The sequence below is a fragment of the Rhipicephalus microplus genome, chromosome X, assembly GCF_043290135.1.
Source record: "Rhipicephalus microplus isolate Deutch F79 chromosome X, USDA_Rmic, whole genome shotgun sequence".
Lineage (NCBI taxonomy): Eukaryota > Metazoa > Arthropoda > Arachnida > Ixodida > Ixodidae > Rhipicephalus > Rhipicephalus microplus.
This window is the reverse complement of record NC_134710.1, coordinates 184,431,518-184,447,998: the sequence shown is the minus strand read 5'-3', so window position 1 is coordinate 184,447,998 and position 16,481 is coordinate 184,431,518. Positions and strand designations below refer to the sequence as shown.

The window sequence follows — 16,481 nt, the reverse complement described above, 5'->3', positions numbered from 1 at the left end:
GCCTCTCGCGCTCCATTTGCGAGCTGCCTCTGCATCTGGTGACTCTGAGCCAGAGGTTCACAGTGACGAATTGAATACGCCATCAGATCGACATTTCAGTTTCCCAAGTGCAGCGTTTCAACCAAGGTGGCGCTTCTTAATATCACAGGATTTCTTTTTTTCTCCTTCTTCGCTTAGGGCAACTCAAGCTATACAGCAATTCGGTTGTTTAGTGTATGTCACAGAGCCTAACAGATTTATTGTACACTAAGCAGAAATATACACTTAAAAACACAATAAAACATACTAAAGAGAAATTGCGCGAACAGTAACACTTGGGGCAATGACATCAGAAATATATGGTAAGTACCTGTCTTAATAGCATCAGGATTGCGACTAGTCCAATGTGACACCATAAGGCCAAAGAAAAGTGATGATCCTAGCACGAAGAGGTTCCTGGATGAGTTGAGGTCAACGCATTGCGCACTCGACAGACCGACGGCGGCAATCATGGCGAACATGACGCAGAACACGCCACCAATGATAGGGTCTGGGATGGTGGCGAACAGAGCTCCTATCTTTCCCACAACACCGAAGCCTATCATGAAGACGGCTGCCCACTGCACCACCGATCGACAGGCCACCTGGGAAAATACAAGCAAAAAGTTCTTCAACTTCATGTGCCCTATTCGTAAGGACTGTGGTAGCACTTGGCCGGGACAGCTAGGTTCTCAGGGCAACGGAGGATGTAATTTATTTCATCTTTGGAACTCGAAATGTGCCAGTAATTTCTGCTGTGAAAACAATGCTGTAGTTAAAATAATTGAACAGCTGTGTATTAGGACTATAATGAACTTGATATACCATACATGGTAGCTCAGCGAGCACAATACAAAAACTTGGTCAATGGTACATAAAAAAGCACTTATATCCAAACACTTCATTTTTTGAAAAGGCACACTTAAGTACTGCATACACGCACTAGGCATGTGAAAAACTAGTACTGAATTTCAACACAATCTTAAACCTAAAAAAAGTAGCAAAAGCTTGGCAGTTTTGAATTAGGCCTTGAGTCTTGCTTGCTTTGAGTTTCTTCTAATTCAGTGCTCTTTTCGCAAATGTGTTGTTTCAAGAAATAGGTGCTTTTTTCTCCACTTCATTGTGCTTGTGTCTATTGTGTGGTCTGGTTTTCACTATCAATAAATATCTTTGGGGATTTCAGTTTCTTTCACAGTCCCTTTCCCATCTCGCTCTACACATGAAGAAATGTGCTCACATAAAGTTTATATTCCATGATGTCAAGACAAGTGCATGGGGGCAAAAACAGCGCACACACGCACACACAGGTTTCGAGAAGCTTAAAGAAATTGAGGAGTCAAGGGTCCTTTTGGAGATGGCGAGATGAAATGGCAGCAATGGAATTGAAGCACACAATTCGAAAGAGTTGGGTGAACTAAAAGTTGCCCATCTACTTTTTCATCTTTACAATAAATGACCATAAAAATTCTCAGAAGTACATTGGACTCGCTGCCCACCTTCGTCACGGCAATGATGCTGATGTTCGTGGAGTATGAGGTGAGTCCGCATCCGCCACCCCAGATGCCGGCAACGATGCATCCTAGCCCTTCCATCCAGATGCCGCGATTGATAGCATGCGTCGGTGGAGTTGGTACTTGTGAGAGCCTTGCGCAAGCGTAGTAGTCACCCACGGACTCCACCACAGAAGAGAGGATAGCCGAAAGCATGCCGAGAACCACTCCTATCGACACCCGGGGCATACCGAATTGGCCTGCGACATACAACACATTCGTTTGCTATGTGTATGGTGCAACCACCGCTATACTTCTATGCAAGATATTTGGACACTATAGGGGAGCATTGAAAGCAGTGACACCCGACATACCCGGTTAGAGCCCTGGCAGTAAATTCTGCAGCATCACGTGAATCTTACTTCGATATAACAAGCATGACCGATGCCAGCTTAAAACGAGATAGAAAAAGCTGTACTTTTCCGAAGCGAATTTCTGAGCTTTTCTTTAATGCACGAAAACTAAGTTACGCGTCGTTTGCTTCCTCTCGGAAGCTACTGGCGTATCCTCTAAACGTGTACGTCTACACGCTAACACAATCAGATTTGTGATGCCCGCGCGTTATTTGTCTGCTATCCAGTTATTTCGAAAGGCTACAAATATTGTAGAATCATATCTCGTTTAGTGCTGCAATACACCTCACTTGTGCGGAACAGCACTTACCGCACAAGGGTTCGCAAGAAAAAGATGAAAAGAACAGTCGCCACACAATAGAAAAAGCGAATTCGACAGAATGTAGTCCCAATGACAATGGCCTTTCAAAAACTGGATGGGACGATCTCAGCAATTTAGATATAGAGGCAACGTAGTTCTCCTGAAAGTGGTCGCGCTGTTTGCTGACTGAGGGCATCTGGTCAGCCAGCAGCGTCGAACAGGCGTAGTCGTGTCCGATGAAATTGTCGACATCGAGCTCGGTCCACATGAGGCCCAAGCCATTACCAGCACCGCCAATGCTCTTCTGCTGACATTATCCACTCGACTTTACGTGACGTTTACTTTCTCGATTAAGTTAGCGCAGGCGTTGACTTTTTTCTACTGCACCGTTAGAAGGTTGTATGTTTGGAGACATCAGTGAGGGCAGTTTTTGCCATGAGTTTTGAGGACTGCCCTCCTTTATGTGGACGTTCTTCCAAAGAAAAGTACGTCTGTTGCGATCGGATACATTTGCGTATATCGCAATATACAAGACATGCATGGCGTGTAATAGATATCAGCACGTGGATCACGTGCGACACATGCTTCATTAGTAGAAATTTCAGTTTAGACAGAAATAGGCAGGCAAACGTGCTCATCACTGGTTTACCTTTCGAGCCCTTATATATAATCCTGTCGTTTTTACTTTTAGTCATTTATTCGCCCTGAAAAGAATAATAATATTACCTTGGGATTAAGGTCCCTGAATTTATGCCACAGTAAGTGGGTTTGCAAACAAGCACAATTTAATAAGCCCTACCCAATTCATATTCAGACATGCGAGATCAACTTAACTTGCCTTTGTCATGCGAAAAGAAGTCATCCTAAAAGCGTTCGATCCAAAAAGTCTAATAGCTGGTATATACATTAATTTTTTTCAAGGAAATGAACCTTTTAAACCACTTAACACGGAGAAAAAAAGCTTCAAACGTATGGAAATAGAGGCACACCACTCGTACATATAACGTCCTGTCTTCAACATAGAATGTAATGTGTTAGCATTCAAGGCAATCTATGCCGGCCTAAAGCGATTGCCTGAGGTGTACCTCAAGAGAGGATTCTTGGACGACTGCTATTTAACTTGTACATAAACGGCATTTAAGAACTTGAACACGGAGAAAAATACATTACTTAGGCAGATAATACAACAATTTCATTTTGCGGAAATTCTTATGATACTCTTTATTGTAGCATTAACAGAGCTCTCTACGACTTACACAAGTGGAGCCTAATCATTTCTCTTGGAACAGCCGAAACAAAAGCCGTTACCTTAACCACCCGACCATCATCTGAACCATCCATCTTGAATCTTACTTTAGAAAACTCGCGTATAGAAATTGTTGACGCAGTAAAATCTTTTGGTAAAATTTCAAAAGAATTTATCTTGGGACATTCAGGGTAAGCATGTTGTTAGGTAGAAAATGTAGTAGGTATTTCGGCAAAATTTGAATTCCACTTGCCACCAGCTACTAAGTTCATATTCAGAATGCACAATTTCTTTCCCATTTAATCTACTGCCGTCTAGTCTGGGGCACAAGTACGTTAAGAAACCTCAGCCAGCTGCCTAAATTGCAAAAACGCATTACGTCACATTGTGCGTGTTCATAAAAGTGTGCTCACAAAACCCCTCTCTATCAAATACAATATCTCATCAGTCCACAACTTTTACCTATTATATCTAGCCAGAAAGTATAAGCATGATACAGATTGACTACTTCGTATATTATCCTAGTGGTAGAAGTGGAAATATCTACTTTTTTGAGCCCTCGTGTTCCACAATACAAGAGCTTGTGGACGAAATAAAGTTTGATTTGAATATTACTATATGATTACGAGAGACGCGATAGTGGACGGCTCCGGAAATTTCAACCACCTGGAGTTCATTATAATACACGCGCCTAAAGTTAAGTACAAGAGGCTTAAAAAAGAGAAGGTATTGGAATTATTCTTTTGTCCCTTTTTTTTGGAATAGCAGTACAATGTATAAGTTTGTTTTTTTCAATTTTTAGGCGTGCAGGATCAAGATTTAACCAAAAAGAATGAATCGAGGAGACGACAACTTTTTACATTCTGTGGAGCCATTTCTGAAATGAATCAATACGAGCATACCACACTGTCTTTTTTTTTTCGGGTTCTTCGTGACGAAAAGTATAGAACAAGGGCCTTGTTCACCTGGGTACGGCACTCGTATCCATGGACTTTTCTCGATGATACTGGAGCGGAGGTCCGTTCGAGCGGGATCACCGGGAGGCAGATACTCCGTTTCGGTCATCAGGTAGCAGGCTCCCCAGGAGATGAGGATTGCAAGCAGAATCTGAAATTAGGCACTAGCTTAGGCACTGAGACCATGTTACTTTCATATATTTTTTTTTTGCTTTTCTGAATGCCGACTGGTGAAAAGGAAAAACCAACGATGTGCATCCAGTGATGCATAGGTGAGCACATGGCTGTTTTTAGTAGGTGACCTAGGCTGTGCTTTTGGAATAATGAGCACGACAAAATACAATGTATTAAGGTTCTCGTACGTTTCATAAACTACGTCGCGTATTCCGGAAAATAAAAGACCAGGTGAAACATTATACTAATCCATAAATACAAGTTGACTGGACGAAAGCTTCGGTGCTTAATCATGGCCCCGCCGCGGTGGTCTAGTGGCTATGGTACTCGGCTGCTGACCCGCAGGGCGCGGGTTCGAATCCCGGCTGCGGCGGCTGCATTTCCGATGGAGGCGGAAATGTTGTAGGCCCGTGTACTCAGATTTGGGTGCACGTTAAAGAACCCCAGGTGGTCAAAATTTCCGGAGCCCTTCACTACGGCGTCTCTCATAATCATATCGTGGTTTTGGGACGTTAAACCCCACAAATCAATCAATCAATTAATCATGTAGCAACTTGTCCAACTCACGACATATGTGGTGTAGAATGTCTGCGATCCTTATTGCGCTCGTTTAAGTGAACTGTTCCTTTATTATACTGACCGGGCAGACTAAACGCACCTCTGATCCGACAGCCAGTTTAGGCCTTCCTGATGTGTCACCGCCATGCAATATTGTTTGATGTATACAAGGCGTACGCCGGGTGACATGACTGAGTGGTGTGATGCTACACGGCCACAAGTCAGTTCTGCAGCGCTGGCGAGCGAGCGCAGGAAAGCTTTGAGCGCAGTAAGAATCATGAAAATAGAGCAACAAATTCATAGTATATGGATCCGGCTGTCCGTAATACTTATTCGAAGAGTGAGAGAAAGTTCATCTAAATGGTAGGGATCCATCTTAAAATATGTGAAAGCGTACACACTTGTAAAAATGTGAAAGCGTACACACAAGAGGTCAACGATAAAAAAAACAAGCATCCAAAGACTCCCCGGGCGCGCGTCCCTCTCCCCTCGGAAGCGTGGGTTCGCCGACGAACCTCCTCTCATCGGCGCCCGAGCAAGCCCTGGAACGTTCTAGATGAAAAGGGGCGTGGTGATGCCGGGTTGCGTCATCCGTCGCGGACGGCCTTCAAACCGTCTCGCCCTTTCCCCCAGCCTTCGCTGCGTATCGCGCCGACGAAAAGATGAGAACTTTCTGGAATCTCGCGCGGAAGGCATTTAATCGAGCAGCCGAGATAAGAGATCAGCAGAAGAAGGAAGTTAACGTCAGAGTGCGTAGAGTATCCCGCCGCGTCTGTCGGTGAAGGTTTTGTCCTTAGTGGCAAAGCAGGAGAAGAAGAAAGTATGCGCCAGAGAGCGTAGGGTGTTCCACCTTGTGGGCGAAGCCTTTTGTCTTCCGTGACAAAGGAGGAGAAGAGGAGGATTTCCACCTGAAGGGTGAAGGCTCGAGCTACAGGCAAGAGTGTGTGTCTACCGCCATCGAGCAAAGACGCGTGGCAACAGCTGCGTGTGTGAAGCCGACGTGTTTGCGGCGAAGAAGTTTGAAGCTTGGAGAGTGGCCAATTGAAGACGCGAGGTTTCCTGGAAGAGAAACTTCGGGGGCCAATTGAAGACGCGAGGTTTCCTGGAGGAGAAACTTCGGGGGCAGTGGAACGACAACAACGCTGGACTTTGAGTGAGTGATTCTCGAAAGAGTATCATTCAGAGTTCTGTTCCAAGGACTTTGGACTGAATAAGTTTCCTAACTCTTTAGTCTTTAAGTGTCTTGGTTGTTCGATGCTTGCGACTGCATTGAAGTGCGTATTGTTGTCTGTGTCCGTTGTTTAGAGTGTGGCTGATTGTACTGTGTAGTACATTGTTTGATTGGTGCCATATTGTATTCAACTATTGTCGAGTGTGCATACTTGTGTATCGTTTCAATCTGCCATAATTGAGAATATAATTTTGTTTTGTTTATCAACTCTCGGCTCTGACTCGTTCTTTGGGCCACAGCCGGCGTCCGCTGGCGCGCCAAATAGGACCACTTCTAAATTGTCCACGCTTTCGTGGTGCGGTTCGGGGGGCCCATACTTAGGCCCTTAGAATTAGCCCGGCGATCGCCTCCCTAATTAACGGGACCAGTGACACACTTTTTTATGAATATTTGTAAGTCCATTGATACGCATTGCAGGCAGTGTATGGAGATATTCATAATGAAACGTCATTTAGTATGTCACATATTTGAAATCATTCCTAAAAGCTGTTGCAGAAAAAAAGAAAAGCACGCGAAGGATATTCATACAGCATTAAACATTGTGTAAAAATGGGGCTAATGCGCCCTTTAACAGAGACATACAGCAGGGGTATACAGAGTATATGTACTGTTGATTGTCGCAATATACTATTGCTGAAAGTAAGAGCTGTGTATATGTTATATGTTTGCTGCTCTGTCCCGTCCTGCATGCGCTATAAATTGGATGCTAGACACATGCTGCCGCTAACAAGAATTCACGATGGCCAAGGAACCAGCCAAGAATAAGAACTTATCCTTATGTGTAGTTGCACAGAGAATACATTTCATTGCATTGATCGGACACGCTCATTTAAACTGGACCACTTGATTTTGACGAATATACCCAAGTTATATAAAAAAAACTTAGGTAGTTTGCCGCTCCAGGTCGTCTTCAAACCTTTTCATGTGACTTAGCAAAATGTGGTGAATACATATGCTACTTCATGTCACATTTTCACCCACACGAAAGAGGAGCTACCTGAACTATGCGGTTCCACTCAACCTTGCTGTTTCTATCATTCCATCGAGTTCTTCAAGACCTACGTGTAATTAGGTCAACCACATTTTTGTGCGAGAAAAACCATTGTTTTTTAATAAAAAGTGTTCACTATTCCCGAGGTGTTCATTTGTAGGCAATGAAAAAGAGAAAAAACGTGAACGCGGCACAACTCTGACTGGGTAACTATTCGTTCTCGTATTTACCATTTCTCGCCCTCAACATCTCGCGCTTTTGTTGAGAACCATGTTATTTTTAAAAGTTACTGCCACCTTACACTACATTTCCGCATGTACGGCTGGTAGTATGTGATCACTGCTATGATGGTGGAAACACAAAACCACTTTTCCGAAGCAAACATTTTGTAAGTACAACGTGAAACAGATTAGACCTTGCTGGTTTCAAACATTTTATATGCGTCTCAGATATCTGAGGGGCCAACAACGAGCTTTTTGAAATCTCGGTCTCACACGTTGTCAGCTGAGAGAAAAGTTGGGTGGTCGAAGAATATCAAACTTACTGATCAGAACTTGTGTCTTTCTGCGTGATCTGAAGGATTACCAACTTTCTGCACCTTACCTGGTTTGGCACTGCCTTCGTGATTGCAGACATTACAAATTCAATCAGAATCCATTCAACCGTGCAATTCGGTTCCTAAGAGATTTCAAAAAACTAAGTACTCGTATACGCCTCCTCATGAACGGTAATGGCGCTCTAGAAGGGTACAATGACATCATCATCATCATCATCATCATCATCATCATCATCGTCATCATCATCATCATCATCCTGACTACGTCCACTGCAGGACAAAGGCCTCTCCCATGTTCCGCCAGTTAGCTCGGTCCTGTGCTTGTTGCTGCCAATTTATACCCGCAAACTTCTTAATCTCTTCTGCCCACCTGACCTTCTGTCTCCCCCTAACCCGCTTGCCTTCTCTGGGAATTCAGTTAGTTACCCTTAATGACCAGTGGTTATCCTGTCTACGCGCTGCATGCCCGGCCCATGTCCATTTCTTCTTCTTGATTTCAACTATGATATCCTTAACCTCCGTTTGTTCCCTAATCCACTCTGCTCTCTTCTTGTCTCTTGAGGTTACACCTACCATTTTTCTTTCCATTGCTCACTGCGTCGTCCTAAATTTAAGCTGTACCCTCTTTGTAAGTCTCCAGGTTTCTGCTCCGTAGCTAAGTACCGGCAAGATACAGCTGTTATATACCTTCCTCTTAAGGGATAATGGCAATCTACCTGTCATAATTTGAGAGTGCTTGCCGAATGTGCTCCACCCCATTCTTATTCTTCTGGTTATTTCAATCTCGTGGTTAGGCTCTGCGGTTATTACCTGCCCTAAGTAGACATAGTCTTTTACAACTTGAAATGCACTATTACTTATCTCAAAGCGCTTCTTTCTTCCGAGGTTGTTGTACATTACTTTCGTTTTCTGTAGATTAATTTTAAGACCCACCTTTCTGCTCTCCTTGTCTAACTCCGTAATCAAGAGTTGCAATTCGTCTCCTGAGTTACACAGCAATGCAATGTCATCGGTGAAGCGCACGTTACTAAGGTACTCTCCATTACCTCTTACCCCTAACTGTTTCCATTCTAGGCCTCTGAAAACCTGCTGTAAGCACGCGGTAAATAGCGTTGGGGAGATTGTATCCCCCTGCCTTACACCCTTCTTGATTGGTATTCTGTTGCTGTCTTTATGAAGCACTATGTTAGCAGTTGAACCCCTGTAGATTTCTTTCAGGATGTTTATATATGCTTCATGGACGCCCTGATTCCTCAGTGTCTGCATGACTGCTGATATTTTGACTGAATCAAATGCCTTCTCGTAATCAATGAAGGCTATGTATAGTGGTTAGGTGTGTTCTCAGCATTTCTCTATTACCTGATTGATAGTATGAACGTGGTCGATTGTTGAGTAGCCTGTTGAAAATCCTGCTTGTTCCTTCGGTACAATGACAATTCTGAGGCTTTTGGAGGTGATTCCTAATTACATATTTCATTGAAATATCGGACAACAGTTTTTGTAATCTATATTGGGTAAGCTTCATCTCATTACATCTGATGCTTCGTGGGCCTTCGAGTGGACGTACCCCGGTTTATCGTACTTCTGCAAAGCTGCGCCAGCGGGACGTCGCCAGGCCAAGCATGAAACACAATGTGCACATGACCTCTGCGTCACGTCTTCTTTAATACAAGACCGCTGTTCCCTCTGCAATAAATAGTTTTCCGTGTTCAACTACCGGCCTGCTTACGTGATGGCAGCAGTGCCCGTACGGCCTGACATTTCTGACGACACTGTTTCCTCTTCCGAAGCCCTCGAGTATATCTGGTGACGCATGATTCGGATGGACAACATAAAAAAGGGTGTTCGAGCTGTGGCGCACCGCTACTCAGTTAACAGGAAAAAGCAACCGCAAGAAGTGCAAGCAGTGACATTACTCGTATTTTTGGGAAAAGATGGCAGAAAGGAATAGAATACATTCAAGTTTGAAGAGGTGGCCGATAAGAACGATATCATTGTAGTGCTAGTGAAGTTCCAAAATTTCTACAGACTGGCAACGTCGCCCTGGCACAGCTCTGCTACACTTACGTGCCCACAGTGCGACCAGAATCGATGTTTCTGCACTGTTATATTCACCTTACATAAATTTTAAACCACCCGTTCGTCTGATACACGTATTTCAAGTACCCATAATGGCAGTGTGGTTTTAGGTGGCTTTTATCAGGGGAGTTGTTTAAGCAGGCCGTAATCTGTCCAATGCAAACAAACATTTTCGCGCCCCGCAGACGCTATCACGCGTTGCCTCGCCCTACATCTCCTCTAGTTCTATATTTCCAGCCAGATTCGCCCGATACAGCCTGTTCACCACCTTCTCCTCTAGCCCTTTTCTACTCTCTCCCATAGCCTAGCCTTCGCGTGAGCTTTGCAGTCGTGGGAGAGAGAACCCATTATGTAGTGCCTCCCGACGGTAATCATATGAAGTCATTTTTCGTTTAGTTATGTAGAGATCCGTGGGGTGGCATCTTGCATTCATCGGGTTCATAATGTTAACGGTCACGCTGACTCTGTAGAAGATACGGTATTTTGAGATAGCGTGTTGCCATTCGTGGCGTTATGCGGGCATCAATGGAGATAGTCACTGCGATGCGATTGAGTGCGCTGACGTTAAGAGCTCTGTGAGATGGTAGAGGCATTGCTTCGAGCCACAAAAAAAAGGCGCACGAAGGAACATATCTTACAGACGTGTAATATCGCAGGGAAAGGAATTCATGTCTATCGAATGTCCGTGAGAAAGCCCTCAGACGCATTCCCGTGTGACGCAAGCAGCCCTACCCCTCACGTGACGTCTCATCACAGTTACTCCTTGAACTAAGGCGGATCGACGACTGCCGTTGATAAGCACGCGTTTTCACTAGCATTGAAGGAAATAAAGGATGCGTTGCCTAGCCACTAGTTGCAAGTTATCGCCTGCTTCGTTTTCTGATACGCTGTTCCGGCACCAGCCCACCTGCCTCAACCCTGCGTGCAACCACACGGTCACGTCAGACGTGACGTCATGGCCCACTGCGCATACGCTCTAGCTTTCCTTCTGTATAAAGCCGGCGCATGGCAGTGGCGCCAGACAGAGACTTGGGAGATCGAAGAAAATTCGCACTACCGAGAAGGAGGCCGTTCACAGGGGATCGCGGCGCGCTGCCAAGCGAGCCTGCTGGAATCGACTCGTTTAATGTAGCCCACGACATAGCACGCCCGAAATAAAGCCAGCCGACTGTGCTGGACTCGACTGGAACTTGAAACCACATGGCTTTACTTCGAAATCTTGGCATCGCATTGTATGGTAGGGCTAGCTAGGAACCAATCAGCTGCAATGTTCTTTTTGCCTTCCGCCACTATGTCAAGCTACGCCCGGCTCTTGAGATTAATAGAATTTCAGATTTATCTGTGCAAAAGGGTAGAGTATAAGTGAGCTGACACTTTGTAAGCGTCCTATATTAACGTCAATAACGTGAAGACCACGTTATTATTGTTCACCAACACGTGTACAGGGGTTTCTTCGTTTATTTCCTCTTATCAAGATGTACTTCTGGGGTTTTTGTTAGATGAAAACTCCAGTTTGATGACCCGAAGCTGCAGCTGAAATACTGAGTCGCAGTTGAATGGTGACCCCGTAGATGGATCACTAAACAGGTGGAGCTTTTATTCTCCAAGTGAAATCAACTGAACCATTGTTCAAACTCTTCGACGGGTTTTAACATATTGCGTTGAAACCCTGCGTCCAACCAACAAGCCTGCGAGGCTCAGTGATTCATGCGCTCAGGGGATCATGCGCGGCGAGCATGTGCATGAGCGCCGGCGTTGAGGAGGCACGCGCCATAAGCTGTGGTGGCGCAAACTAGACAGGAGTGGGCCAAGAGCACCTGATGTCACAAACGTGCAAATTCTCTCCCCCAACCCCCCCGAAAAGCTCCAATGCAGGCCTCCACGACTGCCCATTGGCGTGCGGCGAGCAATTTTAGAGGCCAATGGCCACAAGTTTAAATTTCGATGATCTCCATGGAGGGGCTGTCCTGACCCAGAAAGAGCCGATTACTGTATACTTCTTGAGAGTTAAGCGATATATTCTTTATGGCTAGCGTGGATGATTGAATCAGATATAGTGTATAATGTCGCATTGAAAAAAATGGCGTCACCACGTGCCAAAGAGTCACAAACCACTACATGAAAACAAACAAATTTAAGCGGCCCTAAAATTGCGAAGGTCCGCCACATTTGTACAAGTAATACGCGTTAAATGAATATATTGAACAAAATTTTTTTCGCGGTAGAAGTTTTACGCGAAACATAAATTTGTGATTCTTACTATGAGTTCCTGTAACAAGGACACATTGATTATAGCGTATTATTGCGTAGTAATGGCAGAGGCAACATCCGCATTTTTTTTTCGGTAACGGTAACTCCTTCCTTCTTCATTGAAGTAACAAATAGCGTATTTAGTAACACACACAGATATATATATATATATATATATAAGAGTGGGTGCGGGGGAGGTATTGTTGACAATGATGGCATTGCTCGTCTACCTCCGCCCTACTCTGTTGAGATGTTACCCCTTTCTAATTCCGCCATGTCGGTCTTGCTTCTTCTCCTGGATTTTCTATACTTATTTAACATTTTTCCCCCCGTTTCGTTGTTTCTTTTTTTACTATTTTTTTAAACTTTTCTTTTGACCCCTTTCCTCCTGTTCGGCTGTAAAAAGACGCCGAACATGTTAAATATTATTATGCCTTGAAAAAGACGGGGCTCCCGTCGAAATGTCTGCAGAATAAACAGGTTTTATCTGAAAGCGCATATATGTATGTATATATATATATATATATATATATATATATATATATATATATATATATATATATATATATATATATATATATGCGTCGAAAAACAACGGACGAACGTTTACTTCCCACGTTTTGGCTGGAGGGCCTGCCTTCGTCAGGGAATACAGGGCGCAGACCAAAACGCACTCTTAGATGCGTTTTTGCCTGGGCGTTTTTTTTTGCGTTTCTCTCCCCCTCTCTCTCTCTCTCTCTCTCTCTCTCTATATATATATATATATATATATATATGTGTGTGTGTGTGTGTGTGTGTGTGTGTGTGTGTGTGTGAAAGAGTTGAGTGTTTTTTAGAGTCATTCACTTTCCATGCTATGATGATGATATGTGGGCTTTAACGTTTCAAAACCACCATATGATCACCAGAGACGCCGTAGTGGAAGGCTTCGGAAATTTCATCCACCTGGGGTTTTCTAACGTGCACCCACATCTGAGCACATGGGCCTACAACATTTCCGCCTCCATCGTAAATTCAGCCGCCAAAGCCGGGATTAGATCCCGCAGCCGAGTACCTTAGCCACTAGACGACCACGGTGGGGCTTTCCATGCTATCGAGTATACGGTAACATGGGTAACATATAACGGTGGAGCAGTAGCTAGGGTGCTCGGTTGCTTGCCCGAAAGTCGGGCGTTCGATCCCTGCCGTGGCGGCCGATTTTCGAGGCGAAATGGTAGAGGCCCGTGTAATTTGGGATGTGAGTGCACGTTGCAAAACACCGGATGGCCAAAATCTGCGGAGCCCTGCACTTGCGGCGTCTCTCATCATCATATCGTGTTTTGAGACGTAAAACCCCAGATATTTCATTATTGGGTAACATATATATAAAGCTCTTGCCACAATGGCCAAGCGTAACCAACCTAGTGGCTTCCAACGTTTAGATTTTCTTTCTGCTTTAGTTGCAATAGGGGTGTTGGCGACATCTGCCATTCAAACGGCCCTTTTACGGGTTGCAACACGTTTAAATTTATAATGTAGGAATATCGGTTTTGTTTAAATCGTTGTGTGGATATAGATGCATTTTTGAGCATGTTCATATTTCGCCCTACTTCTCACTTTGCTTCTTGCGTACACGAGTGACATGCGATTGTGCGAGGAACACGAAGAGGCTTATGAATGCCACTCTGGCGCTGTCATTTTAAGCGTGGATGTCTCGTTCAGAAGTGATGCACCAATCGACCTGCTAGACCGCGGAAGCTTGGAAGGCTCTTCTCGATATGACAAAATACATTTGCACCCTTGTAGGAGTAACAAACAAAACAAAATTGGAAGGAATGACTGAAAAAACAAAGAAATATGCAAAAATCGACAGGAGGCAGAGGAGGGCAGCAGAGATACTCGAAGAAGGAGGTCTGGTTGAACTCACAATACATGCAAGATTTATAACGTTGTTGTTGTTGTTGTTGTTCCATGTTTTGTGCTTTTTAAGAAACTGAGCAGGCCATAACCACTACACGAAAAATGCTGCTCTTCAGGCGGTCTTTTTGGGAAGGAAAAAAAAATGAAATGGAGAAGCCTAAAAAAAGGAAGGCTTCTGACACGCTTCATAAACAGAAACATTTTCGTCGTCCTCGCTCCCTGGCCAAAATCACTTGCAGGGAAATTGTTCCAACACTCACCGGACGCGATGTTATAGGCGGGAGTCCCACATTTCTTCGAACAAAGAAAACAACAAGGGAGGAAAGATTGCCTTGAAAGTGCGGTGAGGGTTTGACGGTGGCACAGCCGATTTTTAATATCCGCTATACACACACATGAACGTTTTTTTATTAGTCTATTTTGTAGCGTCATTTCTTTCATAAATCATGCTTTATGACTTCAAAATTTTTGATTCAGCTCTGGCGACTCCTCACTCGTGGCAGAAACAACTATTAGGACATGTGGCTGTGGTTCCCAGTGTATGTGGCCGCTTTAAAGTTCCGAAGTTTTCGCTTCCGAACAGCGGGTGCACAATTCAAATATAGTACAATTTCCATGTTATAGGCTATATATCGACTGATGCATTCTATTCTTTTTGTTTTCTCGCGTTTTCTAGACTCTTTTTGAGCCGCAGTAAAAGAAGAAACTGTGATTTTTGGTGGGGCATGAGAACCTATCACATCTTATACCAAACTTGTATTTCAGTTGTGCGATCATTGCGCTCTGGTTTCCCAAGAGAATGCTTTCAGAGAACCAAGAAATGTTCAACGCCTTCAGAATGCCTATGCTTGCAGATGATATCTTGAAATATATTTACAAAGCTCAGAGTGCGTGCCATGTCATTCCCTTTTCGTTCTGTTCGAATATCTCTGCGATTATAGAGATATTGCTTTCGTCCTCGTCGAGCTTGAGAATATTGTAATATTCCCTTCCTCTTCCCCAATAGAGGAACCACATATTGTTTTCTCCGCGTCACAATGAGTGAAGGCAAACTAGTAGACAAAATTGTCTCTGCTGAAATCACCCCACTCTAGTTCAAACGAGGAAGTAAAGGGGGCGTTCCTTGTTTTATTATCTTTTTTCTTCTTTTCTTTCTATTACTTTCTTTAGTACGATATTCTTTACTTGTAGTTTTCTTTCAGGTACCTTTGCTTAGTTTCTGTTCTTTGTTTTGATTGATATGTGGAGTTTAACGTCCCAAAACCACCATATGAATATGAGAGAAGCCGTAGTGGAGGGCTCCGGAAATTTCAACCACCTGGGGTTCTTTAACGTGCACCAAAATCAGAGCACACGTGCCTACACAATTTCAGTTTACAACGCAAATGCAGCCGTTGATGCCGAGATGTGAACCCGTGACCTGCGGGTCAGCAGCCGAGTACCTTAGCCACTAGACCACCGCGGCGGGGTGGTTTTTTGTTTTCTCCAATCATCTACTTTTCTATTTTTGGCTTAATTTTGGTTTCTCTCTACACATTCACTTTTGCTTCTTTACTTTTATGTATATTCAACCTTCGGCGTGTTTATTTCGTGTTTTCGGCTGTTTATTGATTTGCTTTCATATTCGGTTAATTTATCTCTCCGGCTGCCATTATTCTATTGAAGTATCTTTTTTTCCTTCTTTCGTTTTCATTCCATTCATCATTGTATTTCTTTTTTTAACGAATACTGACTCAAAGCTTGTTCAGTACAGCACTGGGGCTGACAATATAATGTAGTTATCATGCCAATACTATGGCTAGTCTAACCCTACTACAAGTGAACAGATGTTTGCTACGAAAAAAAGTAATAAAGCCAGGTATTGATCTCCACGTTTTGGGGTCCAGAATTATTTTTTTGTTTTCAGTTCAGGCGAAACCACTTAAAAGAGGAAAAGACACATACCACTCATATGCATCTGCAAGCATATCACTTAGACGTACACCGGCAGCAGCAAGCACTAGGCAACACCAGCAACGAAAGACTCGAGATGTGAGCACAAACGCAGAATACATGTGCCACATTGAAACTTTTCCACTTATTTCCAAATGGTGCCTTGCCTCGGCTGCACATCAAAGCTGGCATTGAAAGCTGGCTGCCTACGTTTGAAGATTGCAGAAACTGATAGGCAAATGTTGAAAGCATGTAAAAGGTACGCTTCACTGAACAGGTACAGAGGCACCTATAGATGTCGTAAGTGAATCCTATGTGATCACAAAAAAAAAAAAAACGTTCCCGCACTCTTCAGAGGTTGTAGCAAAATCTGCGTCCATAAAAATT

General features: G+C 43.8%; 1 protein-coding gene across 1 annotated transcript in view; it reads right to left on the bottom strand.

The window, feature by feature from the left end:
* Positions 1–16,481, bottom strand: part of LOC119177245 (solute carrier family 23 member 1) — a 119,375-nt gene that overhangs the window by 19,318 nt on the left and 83,576 nt on the right. Inside the window, exons 9-11 of the mRNA XM_037428676.2 lie at positions 4,434–4,575; positions 1,515–1,768; positions 350–623 (exon numbers count right to left, since the gene is read on the bottom strand). Coding sequence (XP_037284573.2) covers positions 350–623; positions 1,515–1,768; positions 4,434–4,575 — 670 coding nt within the window. The remainder of the gene's footprint in view (positions 1–349; positions 624–1,514; positions 1,769–4,433; positions 4,576–16,481) is intronic.